Source organism: Blennius ocellaris (assembly GCF_963422515.1).
Source record: "Blennius ocellaris genome assembly, chromosome: 15".
Classification (NCBI taxonomy): domain Eukaryota; kingdom Metazoa; phylum Chordata; class Actinopteri; order Blenniiformes; family Blenniidae; genus Blennius; species Blennius ocellaris.
The window spans coordinates 9,880,137-9,897,368 of record NC_137664.1 but is presented as its reverse complement, the minus strand read 5'-3'; the positions used below and the strand labels follow the sequence as shown (position 1 = coordinate 9,897,368).

General features: G+C 39.8%; 1 protein-coding gene across 5 annotated transcripts in view; it reads left to right on the top strand.

Moving 5' to 3' along the window:
- Nucleotides 1–17,232, top strand: part of pdlim5b (PDZ and LIM domain 5b) — a 34,611-nt gene that overhangs the window by 14,664 nt on the left and 2,715 nt on the right. For 2 of the 5 annotated variants that reach the window (XM_080510261.1, XM_080510262.1), the window contains 6 exons: nucleotides 506–657; nucleotides 9,492–9,516; nucleotides 9,855–10,363; nucleotides 13,030–13,184; nucleotides 13,952–13,979; nucleotides 16,359–16,522. In XM_080510261.1, the coding sequence (XP_080366387.1) occupies nucleotides 506–657; nucleotides 9,492–9,516; nucleotides 9,855–10,363; nucleotides 13,030–13,184; nucleotides 13,952–13,979; nucleotides 16,359–16,522 (1,033 nt within the window). Of the gene's footprint in view, nucleotides 1–505; nucleotides 658–9,491; nucleotides 9,517–9,854; nucleotides 10,364–11,646; nucleotides 11,679–12,497; nucleotides 12,519–12,670; nucleotides 12,698–13,029; nucleotides 13,185–13,951; nucleotides 13,980–16,358; nucleotides 16,523–17,232 lie in introns of all 5 variants that reach the window. The other 3 variants (XM_080510264.1, XM_080510263.1, XM_080510265.1) reach the window with 3 other exon arrangements.

Sequence of the window (17,232 nt, the reverse complement as noted above, 5' to 3'; positions counted from 1 at the left end):
GCAATCAGTAGTGGCCTCGGGACAAATTTCTGAATTACCTTAACAGACCAGTCAAGAGCTGCTTTTTTTTCTTTTTTTTCTCATGGCTGACATTCAGACTTCCAACCCATGCGGTTTTGATTCGTGGTCATTTGCAATTTGGCTATGGGAGTCATCTATGCACTATTGTTCATTTAAAAAAAAAAAAGATTGTTATAGTGGCCTTACTCTTGTCACATTGATGCTGTGGCGTTGACACTGAGCAGATAATAAGAGGCCAATCTTATCTGACGAAGCTTATATAAGAGGGGAAACGGAAAAGAGATCACAGTGCTTGGTGATTACAAAAAAAAAAAAAATCAACACCGCATGCATGCAGCACATTTTTTTGAAACTCTTAATGTCAAAATACAAACAAGGAAAACCAAAGAAATGGAGCTGGCATTCCTAAAACCTGTGTCTTCTTTGAGTGCACCTATCTGCAAGATGAATATCTTTTCCCTTTTTGTTTTCTGTATCGTTGCAGCTGACTGATGGTGGCAAGGCAGCCAAAGCCAAGATGGATGTTGGAGACATTATTTTGTCTATTAATGGCGTTTCCACAGACAGCATGAACCACCTGGAGGCCCAGAACAAGATTAAAGCCTGCACGGGCAATCTCAGTCTCACTCTGCAGAGGTAACAGGTTTGCACACACGCACACACACACAACAATGAAAAAAAAAAGTTCTCTGCACCCCCTTTTGCTGAATTGATCACTTGCAGACTAAAGAATTCAAAGGCGCTACAAGACACTTAAATACCGTGCTTGTTTTATTTGTGCCAAATTAAATTGGCTTGTACAGATTTGAAACTAATGGACTCTTGTTGTGCTAATCTAAAACATCCGCGTCTCCTCAACACCAGATGCCCCGGAGATACTTTCGGGCTTGAAAAAAGTTCAGTAGACTTGATTGAGATTGATCAGGTTTCTTGCTCAGTCACATCAGTTATTGTGTTAATTTTGTGGCGTAGTGACAATATCGGTTTCTCATTGCATTTGTCAACCGTACTATTAGCAGTACTTACTGTTTCAAAAGTGTGTTTAATATTGTTTAGAAAATAACTTCAACTAAATTAGATTTCAGTAATTGAAATTACTCTTCAACGTTGTATTTGACCAAAATACATCATTTAGATAGAATGTTGTTATGTTAAATTGAAACTGTACCCATAAGTTAATGTCTGTTTCATCTGATGAGTATATATCTAGTTTTCCCCTAAAATATTTAAGAGGTACATATTTGTAACATCAAAAGTCAACTTTTAGATGATTCATTTAATTTGATTGAGATCTTGGATTCAAGTGTGACTGAACTCGCTTGTTGACTGTAGTCGCATTCACGATCACCACTTCAGCCAGATGCAGGACGTTCTCTGTGGCCGAGTGTAAAGAGGAGTAGCTCGAGTGTCAGACACAAACAAATGGAACCAAAGCACGCACTCTTCCGAGCTATAAAACATGTTGACAGAAAAACTCAAAGCCTGGTTTGCATGTCCTGTCATTCTGTCACCACATCAAAGGAGAGAGGAGCCTCTGTGCTTTAATCGTGGGAAAACGGTCTGAAAATAGCCCCGTTCCACAGCTGTATGTAATCTCGTGTTGGGGTAATTGATGCACAATGAAACATCAAACATTTCAGCCTGGCAGTACATGTAAACTACAAATAAAATGGCCCATCACACAGCAAAACCTCTTTTGTTTGCAAATATTCCATGACTGTGGTGTATTTCGTTTCGGCTGCATTTGGAGACGGTTTTGGAACATTTGTATCATATATCCTATTTTGTGAGTATTATAAACATAGTATTTATAATGTGGGTATTTTTGTGTTATCTGATGCTTGTTTGACAGATGTTTTTTGTATGGACACTGGTTTATTGTTTTTTGTTTTTTTTTTTAAAGGGAAGGGGGGATTTAAATCATCAGCTTATTCCCAAGGGGACATAAAACACACAAAACTAAGTCGAGAGAAAGTCAAACAAGTACAAACCTGAAGGAATTCCTTCTGCCAAGCACTGCTTTCGCCATCCATGACCTCTGCTGTGATTTATGGTTCTGATCACTGATAAGACTGTCTGGGTCCCAATAAAATCCCAAGCGTGCGAGAAGATGATGAATGTGACGACAAACATGTCCCATTATGTCACTTTGTCATAGTTCACATTCTTCAAGCAGCTCCTTTCACAGCTGAAGAAAACTGTCCTTGTGCATGAGTCCCACTGTAAAGAAATGTGATATTTTCTACTTACCCACAGTGAAACATATAATGGTTAAAAGGCTCATGTACTACATGTACAGGGTGTGATTCGCCGATGGAAGGCAGGGATGAAAGTTTACCACCCTTTTAGTGAGAGACGCTTCTTCATCAACAAACTGCACAAAATGCATCCAATAAGTATAGTTTATTATTTTGAATTAAAGTAATTTTGGTAAAGCACAGTTGTCACCACTCACATTAAAATGTGGGTTTTCATGCGTTTTCACATTGTTATCAATAGCTCATTTATAAACAGTGAATGGCTTTTTTTTGTTGAGCGGTGCTAGTTAGAAGCTATTAATTTTAAACATAGGAGATTTCAGCAACCGCTGCACATTTAAAATTGTAATGGTCTTGTGTATTTTTTTTTTGTGTTGCATCACTGAATTTATCACATACAATTTTCAGTAATATAGTAAGTCTGTTTCAATTTAACAGTTAATAAGAGCAACAATGAATATATCATCCTGATGACTCCCACCCCCCCCAACAAAAAGCAACCTGTGCACCCTGGGTATATCTCGCTTTACCTCCAGCTCGACGAGCTGTTTGGGGAAGAACAATACAATAATACCTCCCATACAGGTGTACTTTACTTGGCATGCCCTGGAAATAGTTTTGAAATCTCTACTACGTGCTCTCACAGATGTTTAATTTGATTCTATATTGTGCCTTGAGAGAAACCACATCACTCTTGCATGTCATGCACTCTTTATATACTGTCCAGCTATAAATGCACTCAGGCCAATAGATATCAGCCACCTTCCTGTTGCTAGGTGAGAGCAAACATATTTTCATCAGAGAGGAAATGGACTTTGGAAGTACCCTCCTTTTCCTGCCGTTCCACTCTCCAGTAAATCATAACAGATGACCAGATGAGTTTGTGAGTGGTTCGTGTCAGAGGGAGAAAACGGGTTTTCTTTTCAAACATTGCAGTTTCAGGAAGAGATATTTGAACGCTGTTTGTTTGCGAGTCAACAGAATGTCTTTACCAGAGAAGAGGTACTTGGTGGTGTGGCCTTGTGCTCGTTAGGAGACGGGAAGATTAAAAGTAATCTTGTTTAGTCTGGCTACGTTTTGGTGCAGGCTTCGCATCTGTACAGACGGCAGCAAGGGCTCCCTTAAATGAATAAAGCAGGTTTTACGAACTGCAAGATTTATTTCCTTTGATTGGTTCATTTGTATAGCTTTTTGTGAATTCTATACTTGGTTTTCTCTCCAATGTGAAAATGCTGTTGGTGAGCAGCGAACAGCCACCAGGCGTCTGTGGGAAGCAGCCGTAGGAAAGTACGATAATTGATGTTTATTTATTGTCAGTGAAATATGCAAGGCAGTGCAATGCAACACCACTCCTTAGAAGTTGTGGCTGGGTGCACCTGGTTCCAAAACCTCAGAGATAATGCAGATCAACACAGCTCGCTCTATGATCCTGGCAGATTTCTTGAATTTTTTTTTTACACATGGATTCATGTCAGCTCCCGCAGCACAAGGGTGCTTCAGAGTTTGTGCATTTTCCACTTGAGTGTGTGTTTATAAATTTTTGTCCATGGAGCACATGGTGTGTCTGTGGGTAGAGGATGGGGAATAACTCCTAGAATGGGCTGAGTGTGTTACTGCTGATCTATATCTCATGTAAAGGACTGCTGCTGACATTATGAGTTGTTTAATAATGTATAGTGAGAAATTGCATGCAGCTAAACTTTAGATACATTCACTGTGCTCTTTTTGATTCCATAATGTCCTTTTTCACCGACGATATTTGCTAAAATTGCTTTATTTCTAAATATACTTGCTGTACTGTCCCCATATCAACAGTGTTAGAGCTACTTTACATCAAAAATATGTTTTTTTTTTTTTTTTAAATATGCTCAGCACTAATCAGCTGCAGGGCTGTTCTGGAGTTGATATGTAGACAATGTCTTTATAACTACTAGACCCAATAAGCCTTATGCTATGGTTAACAGGGTGAAGGAGCCCCCATTGATTCCTGGCTGCCTCAGCCAGATGTGTGTAGTGGTCAGAAAGAAAGTAAGAATGGATGGGGCTTAATTTTTGCTTGAAGCCGATTTCAAATGATCCATTAGTGTAGTAGTTTTCTCTATAGCGGTTACTGTGATTACTCCACAAGGGGAAACTCCTGTTTTTCCTTTGCTTTCTCTCAGTTCATCTTGTATTCATGCAAGTCAAGTTGTTGAACAAATGCTAATCTGTTTTCGATGTGTATTTTGTCTTTGATCTGTAGTAAACTTTTCATTCTGCTGTTCGTCTGCCAAAACGAACACATGACTCATGACTTGTCACTCTCACTATGAGAGCTGTACTATTTAGAGAGAGGCACATCAAAATAAATGGTCTGAATGCCCTCCATCAATGTAATGCATGTGACTGCTGATATGGTGAAGTGCACGTTTTGCCATGACACGTGTACACACACACATGCACACAAATCGGGTAACTGCTGTTTATTCACTAAATCACCTGACAGCAAAAGGCAGGGCAGTTGTACACTTCCACTGTGGATATTCTGTCTGTCCCTGTCCATGTTTCAAAAATTTCTTTTTAAACTCTTTCCAAAAAAAATGGCCTCATGAGCTCCACTTCTTCTCACCATTCCATCTCCAGAGATGCTTATGATTGGTAAAATGTGAGAGAACAGAGAGAGAGTGAGGAGAGGTGGCAGGGGAGGCATTGTGCCAGAGTCCCGCTCTGTGTTTTGCGATTGACTGGATAGGTTGGCTGCATTGAGGAAAAAAAACAAAAACAAGTATTAAACATATAGAAAGGCGTTTTTTTTTTCCCCCCCACACCCACTAATTCCACAACTCACCGTGGGAGTTTTTATTTTCCATTACATTCTTTCCCTTTAGTTTTTCTTCTTTTCCATGTTTTTGTTTAAATTTTCATGCGGAGTTCAATCTGTGAAAACAGATTGCATTTGCCAGGTTTCCCACCGAGTTTCAGCATTGATCACACAAGTTAAACACGAGAGTTCAGATCTGGCATTGAAATAGTGCAACTTGTGTGTGACGTTCAGCACATTCTGGAACTGTTTTCAGCCGAATCTTCTAACGTGTCCTGCGACGTCTATCTGCCCCATCCACTGTCTGTTTCGGTACAATGAGAATTAATCAAAGTCTGATCAGGAAATATGGAGGCAGACACTTTAATGACACAGATTCAACACTTTCGAAACACATTTTTTTCTTTTTAAGCTAAAAAAATAAAAAAATTGACACGTGAGCCTTGAAGCTGTTATGACTTGTGTCTGAGTTGAGAAAGCTGTGTCTGTTAGCCTCTCCATCACTCAGTCAAATGCCATATGCCAGACTGTTTCTCTTGGCTCTCAAAGAGACACGGGCAGGGTGGAAGTGCGTCATTCTGCTCTGCCCTAAGGCTTATTCGTCCTCATTCCCTTATTCTGGAGCTGTATATGTGACACAAAGTGGGCACACAGAAATTGGTGTCAATGAAAACCACACTCAACAGCTTCCAAAAAAAGTCTTGTGCTTCCGGGCTGTTCTGATGTTTATGTAAATCTAAATATGTGTCCATTTTTTAAAATTTGAATTCATTTATTTTAGATTCAGACTCTTACAACATGGAGCATTAATAAACTTGGGTTTTACAGGAATTAAACGTTCTAAAAAGGTGAGGCATATTTCACAACTTTCTCTCATAAATGCTGTCTGTGTTTTCATCTGAGTCAGTGGACACATGCAGGAACAGTATGGAATATAAATGCTGTTATGAGAGAGACCTGCTGTTGTGCCCTCATGAAAATTCACTGAAACATAGTCCAAAAAACTTTGGAAATAGTGTTTTTGCAGGCCTTCCTCTATTAATCAGCCTTGCACTTTATGCATGCATAGCATTCACCAACAGCGAAAACGCAATTGTAATGCACATGACAGTACAGGGAATTTACAATTGATTCAAGAAGAAAGAATAACATGAATGATTATGCACTAATAAAGACTTATATTTTTGACAATTGTTCCTCATTAGGAATTGTTTTGTACTTTATCAAAATTGAATCCATCCGCTGAACTTCTACGTCCACTTTAACAAATTTAGGGCTGCAGTGACCTGAAGCTGGGAGAAAATTCACAAGTCAATTAAAGTCAAGCTAAAAGGGGAAAGACCATTCCACACCCATGGGAAATTTTAAGTTGTAAATGAACATGCATATCTATGGGCAGCAGAGAACATTGGGGGGAAAAAAGATGGAGAAACAGGAAAAAACAAACTCCTTAAAGAAAGGTCAGCTTGAACCGTAGTCTTCTTCCTGTGAGGAGAGAAGGCTATCCATTATTCCACTACTATTGTCAATCTCGAATGTAGTGAAATATAACGTATGATACCTTTTGTGTGCACATATTTGCCAGAATGACATTTTGTGTCTGTTGCAGTGATTTGTGAAAATGTGGCCATGGATGTGATTATTGTTTCCAGATAACACAATTAAAACAGCATGCAAGTTTCCATTGAAATAACATTTTAAGTGATGGCAATAAAAAGTGGATGAATAGTGAGGTTAACACCCTTTTTTAAGAGTTATGCATCAGGCGGTATTGCAGCAATATCCAGATAAGCTGACATGAAACAGCATGTACAACTCACTTGGGCACGACAAATCAAGTACTTGCATGTAGACCCATAATCTCACTCGCTGTTTTATTTCTGTGTCATAGCAGAACAAAAGTTGTTCCTGCTAGGTGGGGAGCAGGACACCAGTGGGGCTTAGTGGAGCAGATGTTCACTGGACCACCCCAGCAAGTGTTTGTTCAGTTTGCTCTGGGAAAAGACAGACCGAGAGTGAATCCACCCAGCCGCTTTTCTGTGGGACAGTGATGGCAGACACATAAACTCTACTATAAACTGGGCTCTGTTTGTAATGAACTTCATTTTTTTTCCCTCCTTAGCACAATGTGGTTTCTGTATGAGAAGGCAAAACATTCGAATACCACATTGGAAAGTAGAGGTGATGCATTTTAACTCTAAAGTGGAAAAATGTAAATGTATGTAAGGGCTCAGGTGACGTCAAGTTGAAGGGTGGGGCTTTTTAATAAGCTGGTTTCATGATCAGTTATTGTGTCTAAGCCTCATCAGAAAGGAAATACATGCAATTGTTGACTGTTTTCCTAATATGGTATCGGGCAGAGAAAGGAAGGGAGCCAGGGGACATACCAGAGCTTCTGGACCGGAACAAGCTTTGCTGACTCATTGTCTTCTTCTTTTTTATTTAGGTTTTGTTTTTTGTTTTTTCTGTTTTTTAGTGGGAAATGAGGAATACATTGCTGGAAGTTCAGACTAAATATCTGAATCACTGTTGATGATGATTCGGGCATCATCTGTAAGCCTTTGTGCTTTAATTATTCCCCCCCCAAAAACACAGTTTTGAAGTCATTGCTTACTTTTATTAGCTCTTGGAAGTGTTTCTAATATGTCTTGTTTCTTTAGACATCTATCATTCGATTCACTAAAGAATACCAAATAAAACGTTAACAGGGAAAAGCTGTTTGGCTGTGGGAGAGAAGATTTCACAACTGTTTCATGGGTGTAGCCCACATATTCAGGTGCTTGTCCCACAACTTGTTCTATAAATCTGGTCATATATCGAGGACATGCATTTAAGTTGTATTTCCTAAAGCATTGTTATAACAAAGAAATATTCTACCAAAGATGCATTTTGTGGTTTAGTTGAATTAAAAACTCGTATGACACTATGAAATATGAAGTGAATGTACACGTTAATATTTAATCTTGTAAAGCAGAGAAAGCTCTTTGCAGTTGATAGGAGGTCAAAAACACGGAGTGAGGAGTCAACCTGGAGACCATCCAATTTAATAAGCAATCGAAATTCAATCCAAAATGCAGGCAATGAGTCATATAAATAAAGAAGTGCTGCTAAATCTATCCATCCTTCTATTTTGTATACCGTGATCCTGTTCAGGGTTTGAGGGGGCTGGAGCCGATTCCAGCCAACTGTGGGTGAGGGCAGGATACGCCCTGGAGAGGTCACCAGTATATCACAGGGCAAACACAGAGATAGGCAACCATACACACTCACATTCACACCTCGGGGCAATTTAGGGTCAACAACAAACCTCACCCGCATTTTTTTGGACTGAGCAAGCAACCCACAGAAAACACACACACACACACACACACACACACACACACACACACACACACACACACACACACACACACACACACACACACACACACACACACACACACACACACACACACACACACACACACACACACACACACACACACACACACACACACACACACACACACACACACACACACACACACACACACACACACACACACACACACACACACACACACACACAGAAAGGCTTGTCCCGTATTTCAACCCATGACATTCTCACACCATCGTGCGGCCTTGGACTTGTATAAATAAATAAAATAAGAAGCCACACCAATGAGCAAACATGATGCTACCCCTCTCCCTTTAACCAAACATGAAAGACAAAGTAAACCATTAACAGACAGGAACAGAGCACGACTACCAGACCCATCATAATATGAAATAACAGGCATCAATACAACAGAAGCAGGCCTGGTGCTGCCACCACCAGGAAGACAGGATGAGAGAACACACAAGCCAGGATCAGTCCTCTGTTATAACATTCATGATCATTCAGATCAGATACAAGGAAAAAAAATCATATAACAACATGACAACGTGACATGTGAACAACACAAAAGTTTACAATGCAACATTGCTTCAGAAAACAACCCAATAATAGGACTGGGGTTTTATTAGATGTTTGTCACGTTCCAGAACAAATGGAGATGAACAGACCACCCGCGTGTCCCAAAAGAGAAGAACTGTGGCAGCTGTTTCAGTCATGAGTGTAAATCAGACATATGCCACGCTTCAACACCAGGTTGCACATGTACACACGGCTGGAGTGTGTTTGCATAGACTGCTGATTCTGCATGTTCTGGCACCTCCATTACAAGTTATGTGTCAAACCTATTTCAAAATATATAGCTTATAAAAATCTTATAGGTGATGAAAAATAAAACAAACCCAGAAAATGCTAGACTGCGCCTTACTTGATCCACAGTTTGAGCTCCAAAGCAGTTAAATCCTATCCAGCAGTATATCGTGTGGATGATATAAATTAATATGATTTGTGACTTTGTGATCTGTTTCTGTCTTCACAGATCTCCCAATGATGGAGTACAAAAGGTATGGAGTAAAATATTCTTTCAAGAGCTGTAAAGTAGCAGAAGCTGATCTGAGCTCCATTTGTTTTTTGTTTATTTTTTTTATATTACAGTTGTATTTAAAAGTGCTCTTTCGGTCTCAGATCAGCTTTTAACCAACAGAGATCACTTTGGATTGCACTTTGTAGCACCTGTTCAGAATGTATGGCACAGTTTTAGCTTTCATCCATGTAGCAGTGTGATTTTGATTTGGCTGTTCTGTTGGTAATGCTGATTTAAATGCATGATTTTTTTTGTTTAGTTTTTTTTTGTTTGTTGTGGAACTGCTCTTGCATGGTGTTTGTCTTCACCCTCATTCAGGATGAACCTCAGGAAATCATTAAGCCCGTCCCAATCACTCACGCTGCTCCAGGCAACACATACACCAAACCAATAACTGAGCCCAACCCTGCGTACAACAAGACAGCTCGGCCGTTCGGGGGTGACGGAGGTGGGGTCTCGGCTTCATCCAGAGTCGCTTCAATTCCCTCTGAATCATCTGCTTTCACACCGGCTGCTCCCTCCCAACCACCGCAGCCTCCGTTTCCACTCAGGTCCAGCCTGGCTGCCTCAGACTCCTCACCAGCCACGTCGGGTTTCAAACCCAGCCCCGGTCGCTCTGCCTTCACCTCCCCGTCTGCCTCTTCCTCCTCATCTAACTCCTCCTCTCCAGCCAGAGTGACCGCTCCCCCCTCCCATCCTAATGTCCCGCAGCCCTCCGTCTATAACACACCTATCAACTTGTACTCCAATGTCAATGCTTGTGAGGTGGTTATGGGACAAAGGCGAGGTCTTTTCGACAGCCAGGGGCTGACAGAGCATATCAATGGGTAGGTATCAGTTAACAAACCCCAAAAGCATTTGAACTTTTTCTTATATGAATCTTTTTTTTTTTTTTACAGATATGCAAATCACACATTGTTGATGTTGTCTATCAGTTACTAGAGTCTGCTCAGGGAACTGGATGACCCCTGTGTTTTACTTTGCAGAAATAGAAAGGTTTTTAGTGAAATATATAATGGCGACCCTCTGTAAAAATAAAAATCAATCCATCTTCTAATACCACTATATCTTCCGATCCATGTGTTTGGACTGTGGGAGGAAACTGGAGTCCCCAGAGGAAACCCACTTGCACAAACAGGGAGAACATGCAAACTATGCACAGAAAAGCCCTCATGCCCAACTCGGACACCAGGCGGCGTTCTCACTATTCGGCAAGAGTTCAAACCACTGTATGAAAAATGCATTCTTGGTTAAAATTTCCACATCTGCTGGAAAGGTAATCAAGTGTCGACGGCACATTTCTTGATGCCACTTCCTAACTATCTCTTACGGACTGTGGCTGAACACAGACTCTGCCCAATAGGCACCGCTGGCCTGTTGGCCCATATCCTGACAGCTCTCTGCTCCTGGAGACCAAGGACAGAGCAGTGATTGTGTGGACTGTGTTTCATCCACAAGCTTTAAGCTCTATGGTTAGGTTACACTAGGCGGAGCTACGTTTAAGTGCTTTGCCATTCATTCTTTTTTTTTTTCTTCTGTCACCTGCAAAAAAATGGGTCACAGCTCTGTTTTCATGAGCATTAAGGCATGAATGTAGCTTATTAGGCTCTTTAGTAGCTAAACACATCTGTGAAACCCTTCATTTACCCGATTGTTTTCTAATCAGCGAATTAATAGTCTACTTAGGACATATCGTACTTAATTTCTCATAGATACATCAAGAGAGGTTCACGTTTCACTTATTTTTTGTAAGTGTTACTATTTTGATAATATTAGACAGTTTCAAACTGATAACAAAAAAATTTCTATTTCTGTTCTGTGGAGATTTAATGGAATACAACCCAATGTACCTGACACTTCATGTAAAATTATATCTTTAGTTCTCATACTTCAAGTGCATGTCTCTTTCTGAAACTTTGCTCCTTCAGCCAATACAGATGAAGCGCATTAGCTGCAGCATGTGTGTTGTGCAGTTACCCGCATGCATTCCATTTGTGGTTTCGGAGGTTTTCTTTGTGCACGTTCTCTCAAAAGGGTTATTTTCGACATGTTTTCCTTGCTCCTTGTCTTCGCTTCATTCTATTCCCATTTCTCTGTTATTCACCCACAGGATGAAGAAGAGACAGATACCAAGTTAGTGCAGTTAAGAGTGAAGCTGCTGTTGTAGCTTTCTGAACTTGTGGAATGTGATTATTGTCTCCACATCACCCTGGTTTACAATTAACGAAGGCATGCTCACCAACATCACATTCTTGCTTGTCAACTTAAGGAACTAATTTTTTAGGTCCAAAGAAAATTTGCAACTCTGTAGATATACCACCATAGGACACGAATCGGGGGCCAGTTTGTACAGTTCATATATGCTCATGCTGGCACCAGGCTTTGTGTTGGTTAATTCTGTGTTTACACCCGGTGCATCCAGGCTTGTCAGCACACATGGCTTCACCCAGCTTTGCAACTGTCTGGCTTCATCTGCTACTAGTGTCAGTTTGTTCATTCGAGGCCAATACAATCACCGCCAGTGTGCTCGAAATAGCTTGACTTGTGCTTTCTTTGATCATGCTTCAGCCACTCTCACTGGACAGCCACATAATGCACACGCCTGAACACAAACGCACTGAAACAAGAAATCCTACACTTGGGATGTTGACAGTGAATTGACAAACCGTTTGGCCCGGCACTTCGACACTAAACTGCATGTAAACGCTCGTGATAAATATTATTGCTTCCTTGAGCACCATCAACATTTTTTGACAGGAAAAAAAAAAAGTGTTCACTTTAAAGGCACGTTACTCCCATCGTGTGGTGATATGTTGTCACTGTCACTTTCGTCTGAAACTTCTAATTCACACAACTATTGACAAATCATTCTTAAACTTAAGATAAGTTTGCATTTTTAGGAACAATTTTTATGTCTTGAATTGATGGCTGACTTTAACATGTGATATTCCTCTCTAATAGTGAGCCAAAAGGAATTCTTAAGTAAGTATAGGTCAGAGCAGTATAATGCCTTTTCAATGCCAACAGCTCAGTGTTCTACTTTATACTCAATAATATCTGTGACTTTAAAGTTTGGATCATTTCCTTCTCTTTGCATTTTTCTTTTATCTACTCTGTTATTGCTCGCCCTGCAGAACTCCACCTCCAGTTAAACCTCGGAGGTAAATGTTAAATCTACTAGCTGTTAGGCCACATTGTGAAACTTGTACCCACAATGCAGCACCTTGGATTGATTTTGATTGAGTGCAGCACCCGACAACATACACATATATTTGGTTTATGTGTATATTGTGTCTTTTTTCGTTGTCTGGTAGTGAGTAGCAACACTGGTTTTTGAATTTTATTTGTGTCTAAACTGAAAGTTGTGGTGAAGTTTACTTTTAACAACTTATTCATCTGTGTTGAGCAATGATCACTTTATTGAGGCTTGCAATTACATTTTACATGTCAGTTAATCTTTGTTTGTTCTTCTTGTTTCGGTCTGGGTAAACAGGAAAACTGTTGTCGAGGCTGATAACGGTGCGTCTCCACTCAGCGATGCCAGCAAAAAGCGTCTGATTGAAGACACAGAGGATTGGCACCCGCGAACCGGCACCTCGCAGTCCCGCTCTTTCCGTATCCTGGCCCAGCTGACTGGCACAGAGAACGGTATGCATCAAACTGAATGTGCTTGCACTGTATATTCAGGAAAGATCATGATATGCAGATGTTCCCTCAGTTCTTGAAAGTGACAGAACTCGGGTGTTATTTCAGGATTTGGGGAGTTGATTTAGTTTTACTGTCAATTCGTGTTAGCTTTTTTTAACCATTTTATTAGAGAAATTACCATTTTTTACGGTATGTTTTCCTTACTTGACAATACCATTTTCTGTTAAATTGTTTAATTTGTGTACATAGTAATTTAGAACCCTTTAATGGGGGGGGGGGCAACCCTTCATTACTGAATGATGGTTTTTTATATTACTATTTTGGCTGTAAATGGCATTTGACAGTTACATGAGCAGGCTGTGGTTTTGGGCCTCCCTCCACCTCTTAAGAGGTTTGCATGTGGGTCTGTTCAGAGGATAAAAAATGACATTGCTTAAATGAAGTGAGATGAAAAGTCTGTGTCCTCAATCACTTCATCAGATGATTTTTTTTCCTGACTGGAGGGAAAAATGCCATGTGCTTGAATATGTTGATGCATATCCAATCTGCTTATTACAGTCAGACTGAATGATTTCATGGTAGCCTATCAGGAACTGGTTTGCAGGAGTTACATGTGTTCAATCGGTTGTTACAATGTTATAATGTGATGAGTTGGAGCATATGCAACACTGCACATTATGGTGGCATAGCTTTGAAAAACCAGACTGACAGCCATTTATTCTATAACTAATAGTATTTTGCTGATAATTTTTTCTTTTGTGTTGCAGAGCAAAACCCAGACAACGGTGGAAAGAAGTAAGTGGTTGTTGTTTCTTTTTTCCACTATAATTAAAAATTGGTGTGCATTGGTCAGTCCTATTTCTCTGTCTCTCTTTTGTACCATCTGCAAACTCATTTTTCAGTCATTGTGGAAAAAGCAATACACATGTTTTAGCAATGATGACTGCTAAAATTATTTATTGATCACAGAACTGTCAAATTCGGGACAGGCCTCCAAAATACTCAGTAATCAAATCTAGGAGCTTAGGTTTTAGAGCTAAAGCCTCATTTCCTGAGCCTGTGCTCCAACGGTATCATGCTTAATTTAAGGCTTTATTTGGAGAAACCGCACCGAGAACTTCCAGAGGAAGATGTCTGAGTGGATACAGCCATAGACTAAGCCCAGGCTGCGGTTGCAGCTGCCGTTCTCAGTTTGAAGTTGATTTAATCTGCAGTAAACACAGTCTGCCCTCTGTACCAGATCCCCAACCAATCAGTGTGTCACTCACTGGAAGCTGTGGGTAATTAGGTGGTATTGTGGGTAATAGCAGCCCTGCCAGGAGGAGAGTATTGCTCTCTTTCTTTTTAGTGAGATTTATTTAGTGTTCCTTTCCTCAAGAAAAAATAAAATACCACTTATCTGTCTTTGTAAAGAAATACTCTGTAATCATTTTCTGCATTTCCTTAATTTATCCCACTCCTTCCTCTTTTACCTTTGTTTCTTATAACTCAACTTTCTGACTGTTTTCTCTCCTCTTTTCCTCTTTAATCCCATCTTGACCGGGAAATCAGAGTGAACAAGTTGGACCCTGAAGTTATAGGACACAAGTACAACAAGCTGAGAGACTGGCATCACGGCGTTTCAGCACGAGTGCTAAATGTCTAGTGAACATGGTTTTGTTTAATATTTATTTCTGTTTTATCTAAATTTCAACTTGAATATAAATCATGACCTACATTTTGCAAAAAAACTGTTGCAGAAATGGTTTTAAGTTGCATTTTATGAGATTATAAATAATATTTGTAAATGTAAATTAATTGCATGGATTGATTGAGGTATATATATATTTATGCGATTAGAAATACAATCTAACTTGATTTGATAGTGTACTGTAATTGTGTCTGAAGCATCACTTTCCTCTGTAATCTCCACTTTTATTTTCCTAATTTTCCTGCTTGTCTTATTTTTTCTACGCTAACCAAAGTAGTTATAGTCTGTCACCTTTTTGATGTCTCTATCTCAATAAACTGTTTTCCTTGCTGCTTTTCTCCTTTTATTCCTTCTTTCCTTCTGTTATGGCTACAGAAAGCTTGACTTGTCAATGAGAGACGGTGGGATGATAAAAGTTTTGCTCAAAAATGGAAAATAAAATAAGACACACGGGTTATAAAGAACAAACACTGCTGTGAGGTCTCATAGAATTCACAAAAAACGAGACGACCACAGAGGAAAGCTGTTTGACATTCTGATTAATTCTGATGACAGATTAATTAAGTGAACAGTTCAGGCTTTGAATGTAACTATTCAGGGTTTGCAATGATATAAGATTTACAGCCAAGGAACATTGAAGGAACAAAGAAAAATATACTAAACACTCATTCCCCCTATATTTTGAGAGTGGTTTGGTTATTTATTATAGTTATGTGACATATTCATAAATTGGTCTTCAAAGTGTTTCCATCACTCCAGGTTTAGGGGGGAAAAAATTATATATATTTAAAAAGCAGACATAACATGCTGTTTGCTTTTTGACGCAGTGAAAAATGTAAGTAGAAATGTATTGAAATGGGAGTTATGTCCACAGTGGTTTCACGACATAGCTGGTGCCATGCCTCAGTAACTGTTGTTCAGTTGGTGCATATCCTTATGTGTAATTACAATAATGCCTATGTGTTGGCAGGTTTGATCCAACTCATTGTGAATCCATCGCTGCTCATCCTGCGGATGCACAGGGGCATAGTCAGATTTTTCAGTGGTTTAAAGTCAATTACCAAGAAGAAATGTCACAAGAAAGAAACAAATCAAACCAGAGACAAATGTACTTATTTTTGTATATAAGTACATTGGGAAGACAAGACAGAAATTTAAGTTGAATCATTTTAATTGAAGATCACAATTTGTAGAGGGAGAGTTCACTGTCCCTCGACAAATGGTTCATTTGTTCATTTGTGTAGTATTGAGGTTTTTGACTGCAAAAATATGAGAAGAATGATTCTGTTTTGTGGCTTAAAAATCATTTCACACGCACACACACACACACACACACACACACACACACACACACACACACACACACAATGTTTTTCATGTCTATTGAAACAAATAGTGACGTTTTTTGCTGGTTGATCATGTTTCATGTACACATGCAAATTGTCTTTTGCAATGTGTCATGATTTATATCGTCTGTTTCCTAGTGAGGCCGTTGACAACACCACACCCTCTGTGCACACATCGCCTGCAGCAAAAACATTTTCCAAGTCTCCAGCTGCACCCAGGAATGGGAACATTGTCCCTGGGTCCACATTTAAGAGCCCTGCATCCCAAAACAAAGCCTCCTTCCAGCCTGGAGGTCTACCAGGTAGAGTAACACAAATTGACCTGTAATGCTGTCATGATCTTATTTCTTTTATTCCTTGGCACTGAAATGGTTCTCATTCAGTTTCTGACACTTGAAGGATATTTAATTTATGTAGTTTGTGTGTGGGGCCTGCAGAGGGCAGCCTCAGTCTTCGAAACTTGCTACCATCTGTTCATTTATGGCAGGTTTTATACTTGACACTAAGCCATCTGAAATTATGAGACCCATAAAAACCAGAGGCATTCAGTTAATGAGCTCACATTATTGGCTTTTCCCAAGATCCCTTCAGTCAAATAGATGCTGAAATTGAGAGTTATGGATTTTATTTTGTGTGAAAGCCACTCTTTAAATGCAGCAGTGCTTGCCATGGGACCTCGAGTGGGTCAAGGTAAATATTTGCTGAAAGGCATCAGTCAAGGGTCATTATTGGCAAAAACCACAGTAAGACACAAGTATGCTCTCACACATGAACGGATGCACTGTGGGCTCGAAGGTAATTCCCACAACGCTTCTTAAGAAACAACCGCTGAAAGGTGCCACAGGGAGAGGACACAGTTAGCTCTCTGTTGTCTCTGTCATTTTTCAGATTAACACGTACTCGAGTTCAAGTAAACAGGCATCTCACAGTAGCCATGTGGAAAAGGGCAGAGTGTGTGGAATGTACTATAAAATCTTAAGACTTGTTTACACAGAGCAAATACTCTTGGCTT